At 39.4% G+C, this 24,612-nt stretch overlaps 2 protein-coding genes across 4 annotated transcripts; one reads left to right on the top strand and one right to left on the bottom strand.

Moving 5' to 3' along the window:
* The first annotated feature begins 2,985 nt into the window (after positions 1-2,985).
* Positions 2,986-10,751, top strand: mob4 (MOB family member 4, phocein). Its single transcript, XM_060876074.1, has 8 exons — positions 2,986-3,109; positions 3,864-3,926; positions 5,481-5,581; positions 5,733-5,775; positions 5,950-6,036; positions 7,970-8,049; positions 8,361-8,472; positions 10,155-10,751. Exons 1-8 carry the CDS (start codon positions 3,050-3,052, stop codon positions 10,284-10,286), a joined length of 678 nt encoding a protein of 225 aa, XP_060732057.1. The 5' UTR covers positions 2,986-3,049; the 3' UTR covers positions 10,287-10,751.
* Positions 10,712-24,591, bottom strand: rftn2 (raftlin family member 2). 3 transcript variants are annotated; one of them, XM_060876071.1, is made up of 9 exons: positions 24,013-24,591; positions 18,268-18,448; positions 16,539-16,647; positions 16,138-16,345; positions 15,030-15,248; positions 13,915-14,021; positions 13,248-13,351; positions 13,086-13,164; positions 10,712-12,024 (listed from the first exon to the last, which is right to left on the bottom strand). In XM_060876071.1, exons 1-9 carry the CDS (start codon positions 24,149-24,151, stop codon positions 11,821-11,823), a joined length of 1,350 nt encoding a protein of 449 aa, XP_060732054.1. In that variant the 5' UTR covers positions 24,152-24,591; the 3' UTR covers positions 10,712-11,820. The 3 variants fall into 3 exon arrangements, with proteins under 3 accessions (XP_060732054.1, XP_060732055.1, XP_060732056.1); XM_060876072.1 differs by having other exon boundaries at positions 16,144-16,345; XM_060876073.1 differs by having other exon boundaries at positions 16,180-16,345; positions 24,013-24,586.
* Positions 24,592-24,612: the final 21 nt, after the last annotated feature.

Here is a 24,612-nt window from a genome sequence, read left to right as displayed (position 1 = left end):
ATTTTAGCTAAAGCACACCGATAGCCATGTATCAACATTCCAGCCTGGTGGAGGTGTTGTAATTGTGTAAAAAATGTTTTATTGGCACACTTTGGGTCTGTTAATACCAATCAATCATAACTTGAATGAAACAGCCTGCATTCCTTCATGGCCACAATTTACCCATCTAATACTGTTATGGCTAATTCCAGCATGATCATGGATGTCACCAAGCAAACTGATTTCAATCCTGTGTGTTAGAACATTTCACACAAAACTGGACCTGAAAAATCTGCAGGATTCTGTCATGTTCACAAAACAGCAAAAAACAAAATTTGACGCCATTGGGGGGCCAACAAGATGGCGGTGTGAGTAGACAAAACTTTCGAGCTTTCGGTATTAATGTTAATTATATTAGGCTAAACGTGTTGCAGAATTTTTTTTCATTTTTTATTTTTTACTTGGTGCAGCAGTACAATACTTTGGAACAAAGTTTTTTACAAAGATAAAAAATGCCAAAATCTGCTCAAAAACGAACCAATGCTCAAAGCAAAGAAGCGAGCAACGATAGCACAATGGCTAACATTGATCACGACTACGATGATGGAGTGGCTAACTACATGGAAAATAAGGAAGAATTTCCTCCACTTCCAATAACTCCTAGCAAGCCACCGGTAGCTAAAAAACCAACATTTTCCAGCAGTAAAAATAGTTGGAATTTGGATGAGATAATGTGTTAATACTCTGGCGAATCTTATTAACACCAGATGTGATGCTCTGGAAGAGATGGCGGAGTCAACAAAGATCTTAAAGAGAAAATGGGTGGTATAAAAAGATGTATAGAGAAAAGTGAACAGTCGTTTCTGAATAGCGTTTCTGATTTGGAGCGTTATGGCAGATGATGGAACCTGAAACTTTACAGGATCCAGGAGGCGGCGAGGGAGAATGTTCTCGATGAAGTGATCCGCATCTGCCAAGAAGTGTTACCACAGGAAATAGCTATAGATTTGGTTGATAAGTTCTCAAAGGCATCTGGTGTGTTTCTGATTCTGAATAAATGTGAGCTTTTGGCCATCAAGGAATGTCCTGAGACTTTTTACCTTAATATTCCCATAAAAACTGAAATTTAGTATTTAGGATTATTAATCACTAAAGATCAACATAGAAGATGTTCAATTAATTTTGAAGCTATAATTGAAAAAACTAAAAGAATTTTAAACCATTGGCTTATAAAAGATCTTTTGTTAAGGGGTCGAATTCTGATTACCAAGGCAGAGGCTATTTCTTGATTAACTTATGCAGCATTGGCTTTACATCTTGATAAAAAAGAATGCAAAGAGATTGACAAAATGTTGTATAACTTTGGTTGGAAAAGCAAAACGCATTATATAAAGAAAACTGCTATTATGAATGCTTATGAAAAGGGTGGTCTAAATTTTTTGGATTTTGCAACATTAAATAATACATTTAAAGTTAATTGGCTTAGACAGATAATCAGAAATCCCAACTCAATTTAGAATTTTATTTCCTCACATATTTTTTCCAACTTGGGTGGCATTGTTTTTCCTTAGTTGAAATTATGATATTGACAAAATACCAGTAAAACTAGCTGAGTTTCATTGCCAGGCTTTTCTTTCATGGTCATTGATCTACAAGTACAATTTCTCACCGCATAGGTATTATATCTGGAATAATAAGGACATTGTGTATAAGCGTAAATACTCTTTTTCTTGAGTATTGGTTTAAGAATGGCATAATTCTGGTAAAACAGTTGTTTAATTCAAATGGTTTTCTTTTCACTTTTGGTGAGTTTTTGGCTTGTTACAAAATCCCTGTAACACCAAAGGATCATGCCAAAGTTTTTGATGCCATATCTCCTAAAATTTGTACTTTACTTAAATATTTAACAAGAATAAATACTCAAATTTGGTCCCTACCTAATGTTAATACCTATGAAGGTAGGATATGTTTGTCCTTTAACACCCACAAAAGATGTATAAGACCTTATTTCAAAGAAATATTGTATCTTTGCATTATGTTCATTCTTTCTGGAAAAAGGTTTGGCTACTTCCAAATCAGTATTTATTTAATTACAAATAAAATAAAGGAAGTCTCATTTAAACTTATTCATAGGATCTACCCAACAAAACATTTTCTTGTGAAATTTAAAAGCGATATAGACACAAATTGAATATTTTGTAATAACAGCTTAGAAACTGTGGTTCATTTATATTAGTACTGCCCACTTGTAAAACCCTTTTGGGAAAATGTTTGTGATTTTATTGTTAAGAATATTGATGTTAATTTTGCTTTATTTTGGAAAAATGTGCTTTTTGGTGTTTTGAAGAATCAAAGAGACTACCATACTACCAATAGTATTTACATAATACATCTGATCCTTTTGTTAGCAAAATTTCACATTCACAAATGTATACACACAAATTTTACACACAAAAATTCACAAATTTTCTGGGGGAAAAAAACCCTGTTTCATATCATTTAAAAAAGAAATTTTCTTTATATTGATTCTAAAAGATTGTCTTTAAAGCAAAAGGCACTGAAAACTTTGAAAATCTGTACTATATTAATATTTTATTGTAAATTCCCCCTAACACAGTGTCGGCGCCAGAGAATAGAGAATGAGGGGGCCTCATGTTTAACTGGGGGGCCTATCTCGTTCACATACTCTTACTATTATTAAACTTCAATAAACATAATAAAATATTAAACGTGTCACTCACTGTAAACTATAGTTTATCATGACTCTAAAGTGCAAGACTCGCGAAAACACACGCAAATTAGCCACCATATAACCAAACATACTTATGCAAAAAGGCATCTTACCTTTACTTTCTATTTGTATTGTTATTGTCGAGTTTTTAAAATGATGTCTGTTGTTAATTCAATAAATAAAATAAAAAAAGAAAAAGAAAATTGACGCCATTTTACTGGACGTTTCACCCACTGTACCTGTAATAATGTAATGTACGTATATACACCGTTGTTGTTGAGCAATAGCAGTACCAGAGGCGACCGCTAGAGGCGCGCGCACTCCATTAAGTCGGTCGAGATGGTCATGGCGGAGGGCACAACCGTTCTGAGGAGGAACAGACCGGGAACCAAGGCGAAGGTACACTATCTCCTGCATTACATTTAAATAACATTAACCAATAAACTAGTTTAGGAAACATCTATTCGCTTTCACCGCAACAGAGGCAGTGTTACGGGTGGTCAGGAGTCTCGTATGAAATTGCAAACATGTCTAGCAGGCTAACGTTAGCAGGCTAGCCAACCTGATTGTTTTTTTTTGCACAAATCACTAGCTGTGGACAACAAACCACTTACTTCCTTTTCCAGTTATCTTTTAATAAAGTGATTTATAAGGAATCAGTTGTTTAGATGTCTTCAGTTCGTCTAGTCATGTCAGACCCAACACTTTATCTTGGAGTACTTATTAGCCAATTAGCTGCATACGAACAGTAAACAAACTACTTAGCCATGTTCAAAACACCGCACTTCTTTGTTAAATAATAATAATAACGCCAGGGTTTTTAGGGGTATCGACTACTGCATTAATATATTGCTTAGGAACATAGTAAACCTAGATCTATGTTTTTGAAGCTGTATTTAATAGAAACTAGTGCAGAAAACTAGTTAACTGTATGGTAGTCAGCTAGTCATCACATTAGCTAGATCTCTTACTGTATGTATCTACATACACGGAGAAGCGAGATAAACACTAGCATTACATAAAAACCCGTCAGCAGTTATTACACGATTGTTGCCTTTAATGGTGTTTTATCGAGACTCGAAACTTCTTATTTCTTTCATGCTTATTGTGGAACATTTAATCTCACAGCAATGTGTTTTCTCTGCTATGTCAGGACTTCTATAGCTGGCCGGATGAGTCTTTTGAGGAGATGGACAGCACTCTGGCAGTGCAACAGGTGGGCGCTGCACAAAATATGGCTTTAATGGCTGAATGTATGTCTTTGTGCAGGCTTACTTATAATTAAGGGATGTACACAATATTTCTAAAAGGTTTCAGACCTTTCACCAGCACAACCATATGTTTTGGCTTTCTGTGGGTTTCTGTCCATTTTTTTGCTGTTATATAATAAGCTCAACTCTTCTAGAAAGGATTTCAACTACATTTTGGAGAGTATCTGTGGGAATTTGTGTTCATTCAGCTACAGGAGCATTAGTGAGATTAGCTACTGGTGTTTGGTGAAGAGGTCTGGGGTTTAGTCAGTGTTCCAGTTCATCCCAAAGGTGTTCTGAGTCAGGGCTTTGTAAAGGACACACATGTTCGTCCACACTAAATTTGTCAAACTGTGTCTTCATGTAGCTCATTTAGGGGGACAATGACATTGTCATGCTGAATCAGATTTGTGCCTCTTAGTTATTTACACAGTTATTTACAGCATATAATATGAGGGATATGGTAGCCTAGTTGTTAAGGTGTTGGCGAACTAATCGGATGGTTGTGAGTTCAAATCGCAGGTTCACTAAGCTGCCACTTCTGGGCCCCTGAGCGAGGCCGTTAACACTCAATTACTCAGTTGTATACAATGAGATAAAAATGTGAGTCACCCTGGAAAAAGGTGTCAGCCAAATGCTGTAAATGTACATATACAGCCATTTTAGACAATTGTTTAGAAGAGTTGAGGAAGTGTGTGATAGTCAGGTGTCCACATGATTTAAATGTATTTCAAGTGAGGTCTGACAATTCAGGGTGTTGAAATCTTACGGTTAATTAAAACATTGGTTAATTTTTTTTTTTTTGTAGCCGTAGATAATGTTAAAGAAATTTCACATTATTATAAATTTATTTCACAAGTATTATAAGCATGTTTTCACTTAATTTAGTAACATTTCTTTTATAACAATAGAGCTTTCCATCCCTGAACCAGAATTCTGATTTTGTTGCCTGGACCCTTAAATATAATAACTTTGATCATGTGGGCTGTGATTTACACCAGTACAAATATTTTTGGAAAATACTTTAACTTCCTGGTTATGCTTCATTGACTCATGAAGTAAAGCCTTGCAGTTAGAAGGTGTGGAACAATTTTATATAACCGCATGACATCTGGCTGTAACATGAATGGTAGGATTATATAATGTACTTGTAGTAAGAAGTTATTACAGAAACAGCTTACGGTGAGGTTTTCTTTGAGGTTTCAATATAATATTTTTGGAAGGAATCTCTGATAACAGCCTGATGTAGCCTTTGTTAGAGGCTACATTATTCTGTTAGTCATGTGAAATAGAAGCTAATCATTCCATATTAAATATAATTGTAAAGTCGTAAAATAATACAATTCTTTAATTAATACAATTTTTGGCAAATATTTATGGTTTAAGAGCAAAAAAACATTCAGGATTGCAAAGTAATCAGCATGGCAGTAACGATACCGTGTCGTACAGTTGCTTTATTTTCCATGCCGGTGTTATGATGTCACAAGTTGATAACACAGTCTCTGTTGTGACATCTTTAGTATATCCAGCAAAACATTCGCTCGGACTGCTCCAACATAGAGAAGATCTTGGAGCCTCCAGAAGGACAGGATGAGGGAGTTTGGAAATACGAACATCTCAGGTGACTCACTTTTCTTTGCAGACAGTGTATGTGCCTGACTGCTCGCAAGTCAGCTGACAGTGCTATAATAAAATCTAAACTATGCATGCACTACAAACTTTAAAGTCTTGTTTCCCTTTGTCCTCGTGACCTTGAAACAATTTTTTTATAGGCAATTTTGTTTGGAACTCAACGGCTTGGCTGTTAAACTCCAGGTAATCTCCATGTGTTATTTGAAAGGTATATAAATTAGTGCTCACTCATCAGGTACCACACAAACAGTTTAAAATAATAACACCGCCCTTGTTGACACAATCGTGTGCTTTCTTATGCTGAGTACTTGTCTCTTTCTCTTTTAACGGTTTGTTCCTGCACTTTGTGTGGGGCAGAGTGAGTGCCACCCAGACACATGTACCCAGATGACTGCCACTGAGCAGTGGATCTTTCTTTGTGCTGCTCACAAGACCCCAAAAGAGGTGAGTATAATGTGCGCCTCTCTAAGGGTGTGTCCGAAACACAAGATGTTACCTACATGTATCTAATAGTGTAAGGATGAAGGCAGTGACTCCTGTCCAAAAAGAAACTTCATGTGGAATGTTGCCTTCTTGGACATCTTCATCTGGATATACAGGTGCATCTCAATAAATTAGAATGTCGTGGAAAAGTTCATTTATTTCAGTAATTTAACTAAAATACTGAAACTCGTGTATCATATAAATTCATTACACACAGACTGAGTAGTTTAAGTCTTTGGTACTTTTAATTGTGATGATTTTGGCTACATTTAACTAAAACCCACCAATTTACTATCTCAAAAAATTAGAACATGGTGACATGCCAATCAGCTAATCAGCTCAAAACACCTGCAAAGGTTTTCTGAGCCATCAAAATGGTCCCTCAGTTTGGTTGACTAGGCTACAAAATCATGGGGGAAGGCTGCTGATCTGACTGTTGTCCAGAAGACAATCATTGACACCCTTCACAAGGAGGGAAAGCCACAAACATTCATTGCCAAAGAAGCTGGCTGTTCACAGCGTGCTGTATCCAAGCATGTTAACAGAAAGTTGAGTGGAAGGAAAAAGTGTGGAAGAAAAAGAACCGCAGCCTTGAGAGGCTTGTCAAGCAAAATCAATTCAAGAATTTGGGTAAACTTCACAAGGAATGGACTGAGGCTGGTGTCAAGGCATCAAGAGCCACCACACATAGACATGTCAAGGAATTCGGCTGCAGTTGTGGTATTACTCTTGTTAAGCCACTCCTGAACCACAGACGATGTCAGAGGCATCTTAGCTGAGCTAAGAACTGGAGAAGAACTGGACTGTTGCCCAGTGGTCCAATGTCTTCTTTTCAGATGAGAGCAAGTTTTGTATTTTAGAGCACTTCATTTTACAGCAGGATTTGGCAAAAGTTGGTTAAATGACCATTTTGATGTGCATGACCGGCCAGCAAACTCACCAGACCTGAAGAGAATCTATGGTGTGTTGTCAAGAGGAAAATGAATAACAAGAGACCAAAAAATGCAGAGAAGCTGAAGGCCACTGTCAAAGAAACCTGGACTTCCATATCACCTCCATGCCACGCCGTATAGAGGCAGTAATTAAAGCAAAAGGAGCCCCTACCAAGTATTGAGTACATATACAGTAAATGAACATACTTTCCAGAAGGCCAACAATTCACTAAAAATGGCTTTTTATTAGTCTTATGAAGTATTCTAATTTTTTGAGACAGTGAATTGGTGTGTTTTCGTTAAATGTGTGCCAAAATCATCACAATTAAAAGAAACAAAGACTATTTCAATTATGTGTGTACTAAGTTTATATAATAAGAGTTTTACTATTTGAGTTAAATTTCTGAAATAAATAAACTTTTCCACGACATTCTAATTTGAGATGCACCTGTATATACGTATATTGTTTTCAGTACTACAAATATATTATACAGTGTCCAATCAACCTGCCATGTTTTTGGGAAGTCGGAGGAAAGCCACACAAACTTTTGTCCTTTTTTAGAAACGTAGAAATAAATCCTGGCTGGGGTGATCATGCAATATTCACCAATGGACTAATGGTTAGTGATTGTACCATATATCAGTAATCTGGACATGTGGTACAGTATGTTGCCTTTGAAATCTCAAAGCATTTTCTTCATAACTATTGAAACGGTACCTTATAACGACTTTTCTGTATCGGACACACCTGACCTCTGTGCTCTCTCATACAGACTTAACAGAACATGTCGAATCCGCTCCTTCTTTAACAATTTCTGTGACAAGATAAAACTTGGACAATCCACAACTCGTCCCTGATAAATCTGTAGTAATTAAAAATATAACACAAGACGTAAAACATGGATCGACAACATGGCTTCTAACAGCAAGTCATTTTCTTTTTTTTTTTTCTATCTATACAGTGTCCTGCCATCGACTACACCAGGCACACACTGGACGGTGCAGCATGCCTTCTCAACAGCAATAAGTATTTCCCTAGTCGGTGAGTGCCTCCACACAAAAGCTGCCATTCCTCGTATTAGGGATTGTGCATAAACAGGTCGGACACTGCGTATTTGCAAGGTTTACTTGGCGAATGTGTTATATATATATATATATATATATATATATATATATATATATATATATATATATATATATATATATATATATATATATATATTACACACACACACACATGGTGGCATATTTTCAACATTACTGAAATCTAGTTTGGTTTGCAAAACATTTCAGTTAGTGATAATGCTGGAGGAAATTCGGGATGTTGTGCTCATTAACGTGTTCTGTGTACAGTGTCAGCATTAAGGAGTCGTCAGTGGCGAAGCTCGGCTCCGTCTGTCGTCGCATTTACAGGATCTTCTCCCATGCTTACTTTCACCATCGGCAAATATTCGACACGCATGAGGTCAGCAGATTTTTTCTTTTAGTTATTTTTGGAACATTATTGTTTTTGTGTTGACATAAAAACACAAACGCTGCATGTACAAACAATGAAAGGAAATCGTGTTTGAATGGCATTCTTTAGCTTGGTCAGTAGGTGGCATCCTGTGACAATATTAAAGTTAGTCCAATGTGCCAATGTACAATGTGCTTAGGATTCACTCCATAACACGACAAATGATCATGGCACAACACAACAACAGACATGATCTTGTCGATGTGGACGCTAAAATATTGCCACTGTTAGTCTTTGCATTTTGGAATAAGGTAGGTATGTAGGTAGGTCGCATTTGTGGGAATTATTTTGGTAGCAAAAAGTCTTATTCTAAGGGTAGTTTTACATGCATCCTTTTTGGAACAAATCCCTTAATGGTGTTTATTAGAATTTATTGGAGCTGTTGCCTCCGGTTTTCTCCTTAGGGTTAAATGTTAGGGGTAAACATACTGAACAAAATTATAAACGCAACACTTTTGTTTTTGCCCCCATTTTTCATGAGCTGAACTCAAAGATCTAAGACTTTTTCTATGTACTCAAAAACCACTCAGTATCTGGTGTGACACCATTTGCCAGGGACGTGGTAGCCTAATGGGTAAGATGTTGGACTACTGATCGGAAGGTCGTGAGTTCAAATCCCAGCTCCACCAAGCTGCCACTGCTGGTCCCCTGAGCAAGGCCCTTAACCTTCAATTGCTCAGTTGTATAAATTACAATAAAAATGTAAGTCAGTCTTATTCTAAGGGTAGTGTTACATGCATCCTTTTTGGAAAATCTGGATAAGGGTGTCTGCTAAATGCTGTAAATGTAAAATGTTAATTTGCCTCATGCAGTGCAACATATCTTTGCATAGAGTTGATCAGGTTGTTGATTGTGGCCTGTGGAATGTTGGTCCACTCCTCTTCAACGTTGATGGATATTGGCAGGAACCGATACAGAGCATCCCAAACATGCTCAATGGGTGAAATGTCTGGTGGCCATTCAAGAATTGGGATGTTTTCAGCTTCCAGGAATTATGTACAGATCCTTGCAACATGTGGCTGTGCATCGTCATGCCGCCAAATGAGGTGATGGTCGTGAATGAATGGCACAACAATGAGCCTCAGGATCTCATCATGGTATCTCTGTGCATTCAAAATGCCATCAATAAAATGCACCCATGTTCGTTGTCCATAACGTATGCCTGCCCATACCATAACCCCACCGCCACCATGAGTCACTCAATCCACACTGTTGACATCAGCAAACCCCTCACCCACATGACGCTGTCTGCCATCTGCCCTGAAAATCGGGATTTATCCATGAAGAGGACACCTCGCCACAGTGCCAGACGCCATTGAATGTGAGCATTTGCCCACTGACGTCGGATATGACGACAAACTGCAGTCACTAACACAGATTTAGACAGATTTGTGAACAATATTTGAGAGAAATAGGCCTTTTGAGTACAATGAAAAAGTCTTAGATCTTTGAGTTCAGCTCATGAAAAATGGGGGCAAAAAAAAGTGTTGCGTTTATAATTTTGTTCAGCATAGTAACAATATAAAAGCTAATGTTTCTATACTCCTGTAGATCCAATGTGCATTAAGTGCGCTATACAAATAAACTGAATTGAATGAAAATAGAAAGAAAATGTTTCTCTTCATCTGCAGAACGAGACATTTTTGTGTCACCGTTTCACCCGCTTCGTGATGAAGTACAGCCTGATGTCCAAGGACAATCTGATTGTGCCCATCATGGAGGAGGAGAACCAAAGCAGCTGTGAAGGAGAGAGCGAAGCCTGACCTTCACCTCTGCAAAACATCCTGAACAACTGGCATTCACACAGTTGTTTTTTAGTTTGTTTTTTTTTGTCTTCCTTTCCTCCTTATAGCCACAAAATGTTAAAGCTCCCTTGTATATACATATGTCTTGCTCTTGCGTAAGAATCTGACGAGCTGCAAGAGTCTCTCCTTTGCTTTATTTCCCCCCCTCATCACTATATGAACAAGTGTGGTGATATTCACCCTTTCCTTTACTTAAGTTATTGTGTGGGTGGAGGTGTTTTTATCTAACCATTTTTTAATGAACTGTAGTTAGATATTTTCATTATGATAGTAATAAAACACACCTCATACCCAGAGCTGGCTCTGAGCTGTACAGTTCAGTGAACTAGCAGATGTTTGTGAATAGACTTGCAGATCAAATGTGAATACAACGAGAAGGGAAATGAGGGAATAACTGTTTTAATAAAATATTCATTCCAATAAGTTGTGAGTTACATCATTTAACATGTAATACTATCACGGTAGTTTATACTGGTTACTTTAAAAAGAACCACAGCATGTCATGGCTTATTAATCCTATATACAGCATTATAATATTCTACAACCTGTTTTTCCTTTATAGAGTAATTTAAAGCAAAATCACCAAGATAATTAAAATAATGCATCAAGCTGTACAAAGTCAATACTCTGACACCAACACGTGAAGTTTATAATATTAAAGTGAACGAGTGTGTAGTTAGTTCTCACTGGTATTTGACAAACAATTTCCATGAATTTGTAAGAATTACAAAATGCATGTCACCTTTTTGAACTGAGTGTACAACAAAAAATATATTTAAAAAAAAAAAAAGCCCTTCTGTAGCACCACTTGAGTTCAGAACTGCAAACTGAGATAAGCAGCATTCAGTCTGTTATTTTTTTCCCCAGGTTCCATTAGGAGTAATTACAAATTACTACTGCTTATGAAAAATGGCCTAAAAAGATCCAAAAAAGAAATGGTGGTGTTTTTTCCCTGACTCTTCACTGCACAGTCTGGGCTTCCTCAGTACCATAATGCAAGTCTGAAATACACAAATATAAGTGTTCGCTTCTCAGAGCAAGCAGGAGAGGAGCCCAATATGAGCTTCAGTGAACAAATCAGCATGTAGCTTTGAGGCTTTGCAGGTGTCAGGAGGACAAGAGGCGCTGAGTGATGTGTAATTAGTGAAGATCAGGAAAGAACAACAGGAAGTGAGAATTGTGCGAACAGTGCAGATGTGTGTGGGAAGCCTTTAAGAGAATAACATGATAGTGGGACGGATGTGTGTTATATGCATCTGGTCAACTTGTAGCTCTAAAAAGCATAAAATATGAGATGAAATCCACCTCATTAAGAAATTGTCTTTTTACAAAAAATATCAAAAGTGCTAAACAATCAACTAGATAAGAATATACAGGGAGCGGGTAAAAGTAAGAAAGCTTAACCTAATCTGTTAGTGATATAAAATCTATAGCACAGAGCTGAGCATCGAAGATCCAGTTCTCTGTTGTATATTTTCGCTGTGTGGGAAAGTCACATACAGGTGACCTCACCTGCCCCGTCATCCTGCTCGAAGCCGCCATCCTCCAGCTGTGACAGGGCACTAGGATAACCCCCTCCAAACAGAGGGAATCCCACAACACCCCCTGTACTAGGGGAAAGCTCCTCCTCTTTGTGAGCCGCTCCCATCCCTCGATTCATAGAGTGGCTCACCTTTTCTCTCCGAGTGCAGCTCCCCTGAGACACATGAAGGAGAAGGTGATTAATACAGTACTTGAGATGAAGTGGATTTGAGATTGTACATGAAAGCAGGTGTTCAAAATTGACCTAAAATTGAGAATTGTAATATTTTAATAACATTCCTACAATGTTGAATTCTGGTCGTGACTGAGTGGTTTATGTTTCAAATGAGCTTCATAACTCCTTCACATTGACGTGTATAGTCGATGTTCCATATACAATCCATAATCCATTCTTTCCGCCTTTATTTTCTCTCTAATTTGGTCTTCCCCAATTTGTACCCACCATCCAGCACAGGTACTAACCGTGGAGTTTCCTCTGAGAGGAAGCATGTGAGTTATTCTACCCACTGCTATGTATATTTCATGGCATTTGGCAGACACAATTATCTAGAGCGACTTACATTTATCTCATTTGATGGTTAAGGGCCTTGCTCAAGGACCAGTGTTTCTGGGGTTTAAATTCACAAAGTCAATTTTGAATCAGTATTCCAACCACACTGGGTACCACCTTCACTTCCATGTACACCAGCGGTGTCCAATCTTATCGGGAAATGGATGGCGTGGGTGCAGGTTTTCATTCCAACCAAGCAGAAGCCACAGCAGAGTCTACTAAAAGCCAAGAACAACTGATTAAACAGGTGGAATCAGGTATGGCTGCTGCTTGGTTGGATGTACACATTGACATCCTGCTTTGTTGGACTTCAAACTCGTAATCTGCAGAAGACTGAAAGCTTTTTCTGTTTATCTTATTGGAATGGTCGAGCTTTCTCTAAGGAAGAAGTCTCAGGTGTCTGTGATTTGTAACCAATTCAAATCTTTTCCATCATGGGAACACCTTAAGGACTGGAAAATTTAACAGGCTGAATTTCTTTTTTTAAGAATCTTATTAACTTTTAAAGAGAAGCTGGTGGGAAAAATCTCAGAACACTTTAAAGCTGTTATTACATCATACACATCACCTCATTGTTGATTATGTTCTTGAATGGTGTTTATGTCTGGTTAAAACTAATTTCAATTTCATTTGTAATTGATCGTCGCAGAAGTTCGTTGGCGTACCTGGCTGTTCTGTCGGATCGAGGAGGTTTTAACAGGTCTCTGCAGGAACACCACTTGTTTGGTGGCAAGATTTCCCTCACTGCAAAGAAAAAACCCTGCATTCTTTAAAAAAATAAAAATAAAAAAAGAGACAGGAGTCTGAACAGTGTGTGTGTGTTTTACCTGTCATGGCGAATGATGGGTGTGGGCAGTACGCATGTTAGTAACCAGCCAAACTCAGCCAGAGTGTGAAGGAGTGGCCCGTAATCCGTCTTCACGTTAGAGCCCTGTAACAGGCACCATATCACATGCTTAACCAAACAAATAACTATTACATATCTTTAAGAAAATATTGACAGACATGAGTGTAGCAGGTTGTTAGGTTCTACCTTTATTGATACTGAAATACTACACAATAGGGCTTTCCACACTGCGCTTAATAACTGCAGTTAGCGTCATTTTAAACCTTGCTTTAACCCCAGGTCACCGATTTTTGTGTACAGTCACAGAAACCCCACATAATTCTGTACGTGGCAACATTTTTCCTCACTGATATGAAAGCATGAGACAAAAACTCCAACCTTGTGTTTAGGAATGTACAGTGTGAAACATCAGATATGAAGCCCCAGGAATAATCGTTAACCCGGGGGAAAGTATAAGCAGCGTGAAACAAGATAGCTCAGGACTCACAAGATAGCTCAGGACTCACAAGATAGCTCAGGACTCACAAGATAGCTCAGGACTCACACGATAGCTCAGGGTTTACAGTGACTCAGGGTTTACGGTATCAAGTGTGAAAGCTCTTGTGTGTACTAAACAAGTATAACCTTTAAGCAGTGCATTTGCTGACCTCAATAACAGTCCACTGCTCAACAACGATGGTGTCATTGGCAGGAGATGCAGGGCTTCTCTCCTCATACACAAACAGCCCCTCTAATGATCTGGGCACTGGATCACCTAAAGAAAACAAGGAAAAGAAAAAGAAAAAATTCTTCATTTACCTCAGCTGATATTTTTTCTAACTGTATTATTCAACCATGAATATACATTCCCACATGACTCCAAAGGCAGAGAAAAAGTCTTAATTTATTCATATGGCTGGATGTATTGTATATGTGTTGTGCATTGTGGCTATGTATGATGAAATGATTCAATATTAAACTGGTCTCATTATGTCAGTGCTGAAAATGTGTCACTGACCTACTAAGACAACAGTGAACTACTTAGAAGACAAATGAGGGAATATGGCCCTGTTGTCATATTAGCAGACAGAGAGAGAGAGAGAGAGAGAGAGAGCGAGAGAAGACAGGCAGTCAGAGAGCGAGAGAGAGAGAGAGAGAGAGAGAGAGAGAGAGAGAGAGAGAGAGAGAGAGAGTGAGCGAGAGAAGACAGGCAGTCAGAGAGCGAGAGAGAGAGAGAGAGAGAGCGAGAGAAGACAGGCAGTCAGAGAGAGAGAGAGAGAGAGAGAGCGAGAGAGAGAGAGCGAGAGAGAGAGAGCGAGAGAGAGAGCGTTCACTGTTGTGTGTGTGTGCTCTTTCATGTTCTACATTCTCAGACTCCAGATGTCTACACACACATCTGATTTAGCTGTTATTAGTCTGGTGCAAAAGAGGAAGTGAGGTCATGAGGTTGAGATGTGAGCACTAAATATAGTCACTGTGGGAGAAGAGAGGCAAGATGGGGAAAGGAAACAAAACAGAAACAGACACTGAGGAAGAAGACAATAAATTTGGGAAGGAAAAAAAATAAATTAACACAACACACAATTCCGGGAGCAATAGTGAAGAGATTTGTATCAATCAGATATAAAGTGTTTTTAATCCGGTTTAATCTTTACCCATCTTTGCCAGTATAGTTATTTTACAACCCTACAATGTAGTACAGGTACACTTCCTTCATTTATTATTATTCCTTCATTTATTGATTGAAAATCTTTTGGAAGAAATCTACAGCAGGACAAGTTACCTTTAGGTGTATCCCAGTACACAAACGAGTCCACTAATGACCAGCCTTTGCGGTAGTAAGCTGCAGTTAGCTCGAGCCAATCAGCCTCCAGACTGCTGACAACTTGGCCCTTCCTGGACACGCGCATGGAGAGTGCTCCTTGGTGGTAACTGCAGGCTAGTGGGTCTAGCGGAGCACAGCCTGGAGCCCAGGAGTGAAACAGCACCAGCAATCTCAGATCTGCAGATTAGACATCAGAGAGGGAAGGTGAGACGTTTCGGTATGTTTGAAGGTTCATCAGTAGATGAGAAAGTGATGCTGTCCCTTAAACTTCATGACAAGCTCTTTATTAGACAGATGTCAAGAAACTGGGAAATATATGAGGTTAGCAGATCAGGAACTTTTCAGAGCATCTGAAGCCCTATATTTGAACAGAGCATCCTGCTACATGCGGCACCTGGAAAATGACTCTTTTCTTCAAATAAATTTTCTTTGCTCCTGTTTTTTGGTGTCCAGGTTCAGCTTGAATGTCTTTGTCATGTCAAACTCCACAGTGATGATTAATAGCTTTTTTGAAATTAGATACTTAAGACTTTTAAGAAAAAATTCATAAACAAAAAAACGTAAAATGTTCCCCCCCTCACACAAATGTTCACCATCTTCAAAAGTGACTCGTGGTTAAAACTCTGGGTTGTTGATTGAAAGGTCAGTGTTCAAGCCAAAGCACTGCCAAGCTGCCCCTGTTGGATAACTGAGCAAGGCCCTTAACCCTCCTTGCTCCATGGCTGCTATATCATAGCTGACACTGTGCTCTGACCCCAACCTCCTCAGTTGGGATATGTGGAGAAATGAATTCCACTGTTCTGTAATGTATATGTGAGATTAAAGGCGTCTATGCCCCCAATTTCTTTCATTTCAAAGTAAATGGTGAGATCAATGGTGATACCATTTCTGCTCTCTGAGATGCCCCAAGTACTTGTTTATAAGCACCTAAAATATAAAGCCGTTATTTCAGCCACTAAAATTCTGTAAAGGCTGTCCCCTCCCCTCAGATGGGACAAATTCCTCACACTAAAAGCCAACAATGTCCAGGATCAGTCTTGTAGCCATAAAATAATTCAGTGTTTACACTGACTGAGTTGGTGCTGTATGGGGCTTTGAGATGTGTAACCTGGACTATATCCACTGTCCTCCATGTCTCTGTCTCCTGGTGGAGTGTGTGGTGGGGAGCGACAGCTCCGTCTGGGACTCGACACTCTGCTGTTACACCTCCCTGCTCCTGCCTGTTGAAGCACAGAGCCCACAAAACGTACGCCTCCACGAGCATTACAGTTGACCTGAAAAATCCAAACATACGCAGTGTGTCAGCTTTATCATTGTCTGCATGTGATATATGTAAATAGTTGTGTTTAAGTAAAAACAGGAAAAAACCTCCCAGATTATCTACTCAGATTTTTAAAAAAAAAAAAAAAAAATCTGAAAGACAGTTTCAAGCAATTCATTCATATGCATCTCTAAGTAAACACTGACCCGATCTACAAGTGCTCTCACAGTGTCGCCGGTCAGGGAATCTCCAGGCAGTGGCCACTCCTCAACCCTCAGCACTGGCACACTGTAAACCATGGCCACTGCATGCTTACTGCAACACAAGCCCACACACAAACATTTCCACTTAAGTGTTTAGGAAAATTCCACTTGCACTGGGTCTAATTAAAAAAAAAAAAGGAAAAAAATGTTGGTGATTGTCTGCAGGTTTTTCACAGAGGGTAACTTCATTTTACACAACGTCCTGTTGCAGAGCCTGTGAAATGTATGACCTCTACTGTGCTGAACTTTATTCAAGGTCATGCTTGATTCGTCATGGATGGCATGTCAGCACATGAGGCTCATAAATGGCTCAATGGGTTTGCATGACAAGACCAAGTGTTTTATACGCCCAAGCAACTCTCTAGGCACAAGTTGTTGCTTCTTATGTTTTCCTTTACTACAATGCTAACTACGTCAGGCCACAGTGAGTATCCTGACGTGGAGGCTTCTCTTTCACTTGATGGATCCTGTGTATACCATGTTTACACTTTTTACATGTTTACACTTACAGACTCTTTAAAAGCCCTAGATTCAACAGATACTGTATTTTAGACTAGGTTTGGCTTAACATTCCTATTCTGTCTCAGATACAGAAGTCAAATATGTGCAACAGCACTGGGACATGATTAAAGTGATTACCTGATGATCTGTTTTTACTTGACAATAAGCATAAATAGTCTGTGCATCTCTTTCCCTCTCCCTTTTTTGTCCTGCTTTCTGCCCCTTTCTCTCTGCCCCTTTGTGTCTCTCTCTGTCCATTCTACTCCCTTCCTCCGTCCCTGTCCTTCTCCTTTCTCACTCTCCCTCTCTGTCCTGCTCTTTTACTGTCTCTCTGCTTTCTTTCTTTCTTTCTTTCTTTCTTCCCCCTCTCTTTCTGTCGCTCCCACTTTTTAAGACTCAACAGTTTTGCATTCAAGTCTCCATCTGTGACCAGTTGATCACTTCAACAACAGTTGTAGACTTCATTTTCAAAACTAGAACAAATTTCCTTGTTAAATGATTGCACATTTTGACCATATAATACACAGTTATAGAAGAGAAATGGTTTATAATCACACTATCCAGTGTCACCCAGATGAAGATGGCTTCCCTTTTAAGTCACCTCTGGCTTGCTCATTAGGGACATGTTTATGTGTTTAAAATGATATCCTACATTTCTATATTTTTGTAAAGCTGCTTTGTGACAATGTCCATTGTTAAAGTGCTATGTAAATAAAATTGAATTGTAGGTGTAGTCCTGTTGCTCTGTGAGATTCCAATACTTGCTCCTGATGCACTTTAGCTACTCTGGCTTCTCTCACCTGATCTTATCCTGATGCACCACCTCTGTCTGCAGCTTTGTAGATCTGAGCTTGACTTTCTTTTGCTGTAGACAGATCTACATTTCCCGCAAATAGAGTTTCAGGGCTCACACATATTTCAGGGGATAATCAACTGGCATACTACAGTAGGTCTGTACCTGAGAACAGCTGCTGCAATTGTAAATAATGTCTTATACTAACCTTGGACAAATTTATTGACGCACTTAATGTTACTTTCTTTTACTCTTCTATAACAAGCATGTCTGTAACAGTTTATACAGAGGAGTCTGGTTCCTCTCATATTTACATGTGGAATTCTGTAAAGCTGCTGTCAACTGTTAAAAGCTCTAGTCAAAATCAAATTGTATTACCTGGGTCGTTGTCTGGTCAGGATGGCCCGGTAGAGCAGGCTGCAGGGCAGGGATCGTGTGCGGCCAACAGAGAGGATAATGGGATGCAAGGCGACCAGCATGTAGCCCTGAGTGTAATAGGGCTGCAGTGCCTGAGGCAGCTCACACAGAGAGGACAGATACTGCACGGTGGGGCGACTACCTGAGACACAGCACAGAATGCAATTTTTAAATACATAATTTATTATTCTGCTGAAGGTTGAGGTGGATTTGGAGGCTATAGTGAGAGCTCACCCTGGGAAGCTAGCCCATTTAAGAACATCTCTCTCACTCACTCTCTCTCTCACACACACACACACACACACACACCCCCTAGACACGGTAGCCAAATTAGCAGTAATACAGTGAGCGATTATCACAACAAAACACAAGGAGTTTGGAGTTGTAATGAAACAAACATGGGGATCATCTTTCTCAAGCTGCCTCCAGAGCAGACCCCAAACACACTTCCTGTGTCCACAAAAGAGCTGCTGTTCACAGTATGCACATACATCCACATTCCCACAACATTCCAACATACACACAACACGCAAACACACACACACACACAGGCATGAAGCAATTCAAACTAAATATCCTATTCAGATTTAAATTCCTGTCATAAACACACTTGTCTTAATGCTTACACACAAAAGGATGATCAGACTTCTATGAAACTATGATTCAATCCCAGACATAACTTAGGCGAGCAGCGGGTGTCACGCTTGCCAGAAATGTGTTCCTGTCACTGCATGCCATGTGCTCAAGATCACACCTGAGCCAGCAGAGACATGGAGCTGATAGCTCATAGGGGAAGGAGAGTGTGTGTTTGTATTCGCTGGGCAACAAGAACAACACCGACCTCAGAGAGGGCTGTCCATTTATTCCCTAGGGGACTTTCCCCTCACGCTCCCTCCCTACCTCCATTTAAACTCACACACTGAGCCTTCTGTTCTCTGTTCATCAAGCACCACAGACAGAAAGAGAGAGAGGAGGAGGCAGAGGAGGAGGCAGTGAGGGTGAGATGCAAAGGGGAAAAAAGAGAGGGCTCCAAAGAAAGTGCAAGTAAAACAAATGAAAGTAAATGAGGTAAAAAAAGGCTGATGGGAAAGAAAGAATCCTGAAGAAAAAGCGAGTGACAAAAGCAGATGAAGCAGAGAGACTGTAGGGCTGCAGGGTGGCAGTTTATGGGAAAAGGAGAAAAGCAGGGAGGGGGTCGAGAAGAGAGAGCAAGAATTTATGTGAGGTTTTATGGTACAGAAAGAGTTTTGGGCAAAAAACTTTATGCGTATTAAAGGAGCATTTGGTCAAGTGAGACACAGACATGTTGTAATAATGAAGCAGGGTATAATAAACTCCTAATACAGGAAGAAAAGTGTCATTAAACAGTGGAAACACATGCTCACCCACTCTGTTTGATGTGTTGCGAGTCCTGAGATATGCTTTTCTGCTCAGCACGGCTATAAAGAGTGACTTTTTAGGTGTCTATTGATTTCCTGATCATTTTCCTCAAAGAGGCTTCAGGCTGCAGACCCTCGGCACACATGATGCAGAACTGTTTGCACGATTCTGTGTAAACTCTAGACCAGCCCATCTGGCACCAACAATCAGGCCATGGTTAAAGTTAGACGGATCATAAATTTTCTTTATTCTGATGTGAATCTGTATCTGATTTAAGCATTGTGTTGCTGCTGCATGATTGGCTGTGTAAATGAACAGGGTTTCAGGTGTTCCTTTTAAAATGGGCTGGATGTGTAAAGTTAAACAAAGGAAGACAAATTAGGAACCAAAGCAAAAATGCTTTGAATCCTCCTTCATTAAAGGCAAACACGTTTTTAAAGACAAATATATCATTAATATTCTGGATTTGTTAAAGGACAAGAAGAACAAGGCCCACATTTTAACATCCTCATTCCTCTTTATAGTCACAAATACTCCAGATTAACATTTCATTTACATAACAAACCAACACTACCTAGAACATGTATAAGAAAATGACTTCTAGAAAAAAAGGTTACAGGGAGATTGAGAACTAGCAGTCTTTATCGTTAGTCTGACCTCTTTGTTTCAGTAATCAACATCTGACATGTTATACAGTTACAAACATAAACATGATCCCATGTTGAATGCCATTTTATTTTTAGTCTTCGACTAATATAATGCAATCATGTTTGTACATGGATTTGTTCTTTCTCCTTTGCAATTACTAGCTGAACTGACGTCCAATTTCAATTGTTAGCTTTCATCATTTCATCATGACTAAAACCTAATCACATTCATCAGCTCTCTTGAGCTCCTGATTACCAAAAAAGGCACCATTCTGGGCTCCTGAGTGGCACAACAGAAAAGCAATCAGCCTATCGTTTAAATCTCAGTCCTAGAGTCCATAAGAAGATAAATGGCTTGGTGTTCCTCTCCTGTTGATCACTAACCAATCACTGGCATCTGTGAACTCCTGTCTGCAGAATGTATGCACCTGAATGTATTCGGCTTCTTGTGCATTATCAGCAGATTGAAAACAATGTGATGGCTAGCTTTAGAATATCATGGAGAAAGCAAGCACCCCAGAGGATTAGCTGCAGTGTGATAGGTGACAGCTTACTAGTGGGTATGAATTTGCAAATGACCAAAGGGTTAAAAAAAACATTCACCATTCTGAAACGAGTTACTTGTGAAGGCAGAATGCCATTACACCACATCAACTTAGGCACCAAACATGCCTTCAGATTCTGATCCCTATCGAGTGAACCGAATCCCTGATGCTGCAGCTGTTCAGTGAATGTGAGCAGGCGATTAAGGCCAGGCAGTTTTAATCTGTCTGTTAGCTCCATTACACCACAACATCTGGCCTTCCACAAGCAAGGACTTCTGTAGAAACTCTGCTGATGACAAATGTTAGCAGACAAAGTGATTAAAAATCTAATCGATTTTAGTGTTAAAAGTAATATTCACCATCCTTTTTTTCCCTTTTTTTTCTATTTGTTACATGTAAGCTAATTGATTAGGAAACACTGGCGGTTCAGCTGTTAAGATCTAGGCTACTGATCAGAAAGTTGTGAACATGAAGGAGTACTTGCAAATGTAAATAGTGTTTTTCAGTTCCCACTGATAAATAATGCACTCTCTACTGAGCACTGAAGAAAGAGAAGACCTTTGAGAATGATTTACAGCTGCACAATGAGTTTTGACTTGTTTGGGCCCGTGGTGGTTCGGCACCATACGCTCAACCGCCTTGGGCTAAAAATACCACATACAGTGTATAATCTACAGACCTCTACAAGCAGGGAGCAATTTTAACTCTGGCACTACATCATGAAGTTTTTGGAGTCTAAACAGCAGTAGATACTATTGTATAAATGATTCAACTTGATTGATTCGGTCTGGAGACAGGCTGATAGTTTAGCACATGCTGTTAACATTGAAAATTCAAAATAAGTGCTCATCTTCCCTGCCTTCCCTCGGACACTCGCTGTGCTTCTGAACAGATGAAGCTGGAAATCATAGAAGCGACAGAAGGTGAGCCAAAAGATGAAGATTCTTGCCATTGCTGGTAATGGTTTTGTGATTGTCAGACAACATCGTTAGTATTAAAACACACAGAAATACAAGCTTGATGCCAGCTTGAGCTCCTGCTGTTGTTTATCTGAAATAAATCATTCACATCTTGATTTCACATAGTTACATGTAGTTGAAGTTAGAGAACAGAGAAATCTGTGGAAGACAGATGTGCATCGAATCATCAGTTAACTTCCTCCATAACCAGGACACTTGTATCCTTGCTAGTAGATGGGACCACAGATCCCTATATTCTACCAGCTGAACAGTTTGTAATAGCAGGATGCCAGTTCTTTTTTTTTGTAGTCACTTTTGTTTATTCTCACTCTAAATTTGGTTAACAGAAGAGACAGACTTTACTAATTATTCGAGACAAAGTGCTGTCCAGCTGCAGCTCTGGAACGAGGAGCGATGCCTGAATCAATGCTCTATGATACTCTAAATCTCTATAATATTCTAATATTGTACACACCTTTGTATGTGATTTGGGAATGACTCTTTTAATATGTCATTTAATATGTGACTGTCCTTGGCTCTATAATAGTAACTAATCACAGTCCAGCTGTAGTAACCAATCAGGAAACTGTACAGACACCCAAGACAAACACAGACTATAAATAGAAAAGAAGCACACTGCAGATGTAGTAGATTCTACTACTAAGTAGAATAACTAAAACTACTTTCAAAGGGTGTCAAAACTTTGGCTTCACAGGTCACTATTGTTTTTAGAAGATCCTATATATACTATATATATAACTAGCAACATTATTATTTAGCTGTATGTCCTAACCTTTAGCCCAGTAAAGTTGATCTTTCTTGCAATGTGTACAGACATTTCTGAATTCTGAATCTAGTACGCAACAGCTAGAACAACTGCTCTGCTGGTTTTCTCTATTATCTATCCTTACTGTTGCATTGTTTAGGTGCATGTCATTGGTTATACTGTAGGAGTATAGTGGTCAACACTGCTTACAGCAGCTTTAATGGGAATATTGAACATCTGGGTACAGTGGTGATGTGAAGGCTGACTGTTCCACTTTATCCATCCACTTTAATAGGGACAGCTGTACACCTGCTCATTCATGCAGATCACCAATCAGCTGATCACTCAGCAGCAGCACAATGCACAAAATCATGCGCAGAGAGCTAAAGAATGAGGTAAAAAAAAATGTGATGCATTTCTGAGATGCTTTTCTGATGACTAAAGTGGTAAAGAGTGCTTAATTGAGTTACTACAGACTTCCTGTCAGCTCACATTGGTCTGGTCATTCTTCTCTGATCTTTCTTATCAACAGGGTGATTCAGACTGCAGACTCTCTGCTCACAGGATGTTTCTGTTTTTTTTGCATTATTCCCTGTAAACTATAGAGAGTTCTCTGTGTAAAAATCCCAGGAAATCATCAGTTTATTAAACACACAAGACATTTCACCTGGCACGTACAACAATCACGGTTGAAGTCAAGGAGATCTGATGTTTGTCGTGAGCACTGCCTGAAGCGTTTGACCTAATTTTATTCAACGATAATTGCAAAACCGTGTTGTTTAGGTGTCCTTATTTAAGTGGACAGTGAGACATGTGTGCAGTGTTTTGTATAAACATCTCAAACAGATGTAGTTCTCAGAATTTTAATGATACACCAATTCTGTATGGATTCACTGGAACAACAACAAAAACAATGCAGCCCAGTGGTTAAGGTGTTGGGCTAACAATCGGAAGGTTGTGAGTTTGATTCCTATGTCCACCAAGCTGCAACTGCTGGGCCCCTGAGCAAGGCCCTTAACCCTCAATTGCTCAGTTGTATAAAAAAAATGAGATAAAATGTAAGTCTCTCTGGATAAGGGTGTCTGCTAAATGCTGTAAATGTCTAGGAAGTCTGTCAACAATGCTCCATGGAAACATTTCTTGTGAAAAGCTTCACCTTTTTGCATTGATATAATGAGAATCAGAAGAGTCCTCCTGAACTATTTCTAAATTTGACCCAGGAGTTGCTATAAAAAAAAAAATGGGAAGTTTGCTCAACCTCATCTGAGCTTGTGCCAGACTGCCACATTTATACACAGCGTTCAGGAATTTCAGTGGGCGTTTCAGGTTAGTAAAGTTGTTTTTAAAGTCAGAGCAAACGTCTATAGATGAACCTTAGTGTTGTTTATGAACTGAAAGCCCACAAGTACCTTCTAAACTGAAGTCCAGCAGCACGTACTCGTACACGGTGTCTGTTTTGGTCTCCACTTGCGGTCTCCTCAGGGTGGAGTATATTTTGCCCGGGCTGCTGTCCTCAGGCTCCTCCAGTTTCCGCAGTCCACATCCCATCGTGGCGGAATCTCCGGCGTGAGCGCGCACTACAGAACCCGAACCTGGGAAACCGAACCGACTCCCGAGCACGCGCAAAGGGAGCGCGCTTTCGGGCACGAGCCTAATTCTCCATTCTCGGTTCCGTAATTAACGGGACCACGCAAATAACCCGACGGAAAAAAAAAACGTTCAGTCGCAAGACTGGAAAAATTCTCCCCTAACAAAATGGTGAAACAATCAAAAGTTGTGTAAAGACGTTATATCCAACTGCGCTCCTGCTATTCCGAGCTCAATAATATTCTTGCTTTTTACTCTACAGCAAGGTGAAGAAATGGCTTCCGTACCAAAAAGCGCACTGGCAGTTAAAACAAAAAACCCAAACTCGTGGCTGGAGTGAAGAAATGGAGATGGAACTGAATTAGGGGCGGGGAAAGGAGGAGAGGAGTCTGAAGATTGCGCATGCGTAATGATGGTCCAAC

This window comes from Tachysurus vachellii, chromosome 8 (assembly GCF_030014155.1).
Source record: "Tachysurus vachellii isolate PV-2020 chromosome 8, HZAU_Pvac_v1, whole genome shotgun sequence".
Classification (NCBI taxonomy): domain Eukaryota; kingdom Metazoa; phylum Chordata; class Actinopteri; order Siluriformes; family Bagridae; genus Tachysurus; species Tachysurus vachellii.
Note: the sequence above shows the minus strand (reverse complement) of the source record. Positions and strands in the feature narration are given on the sequence as shown.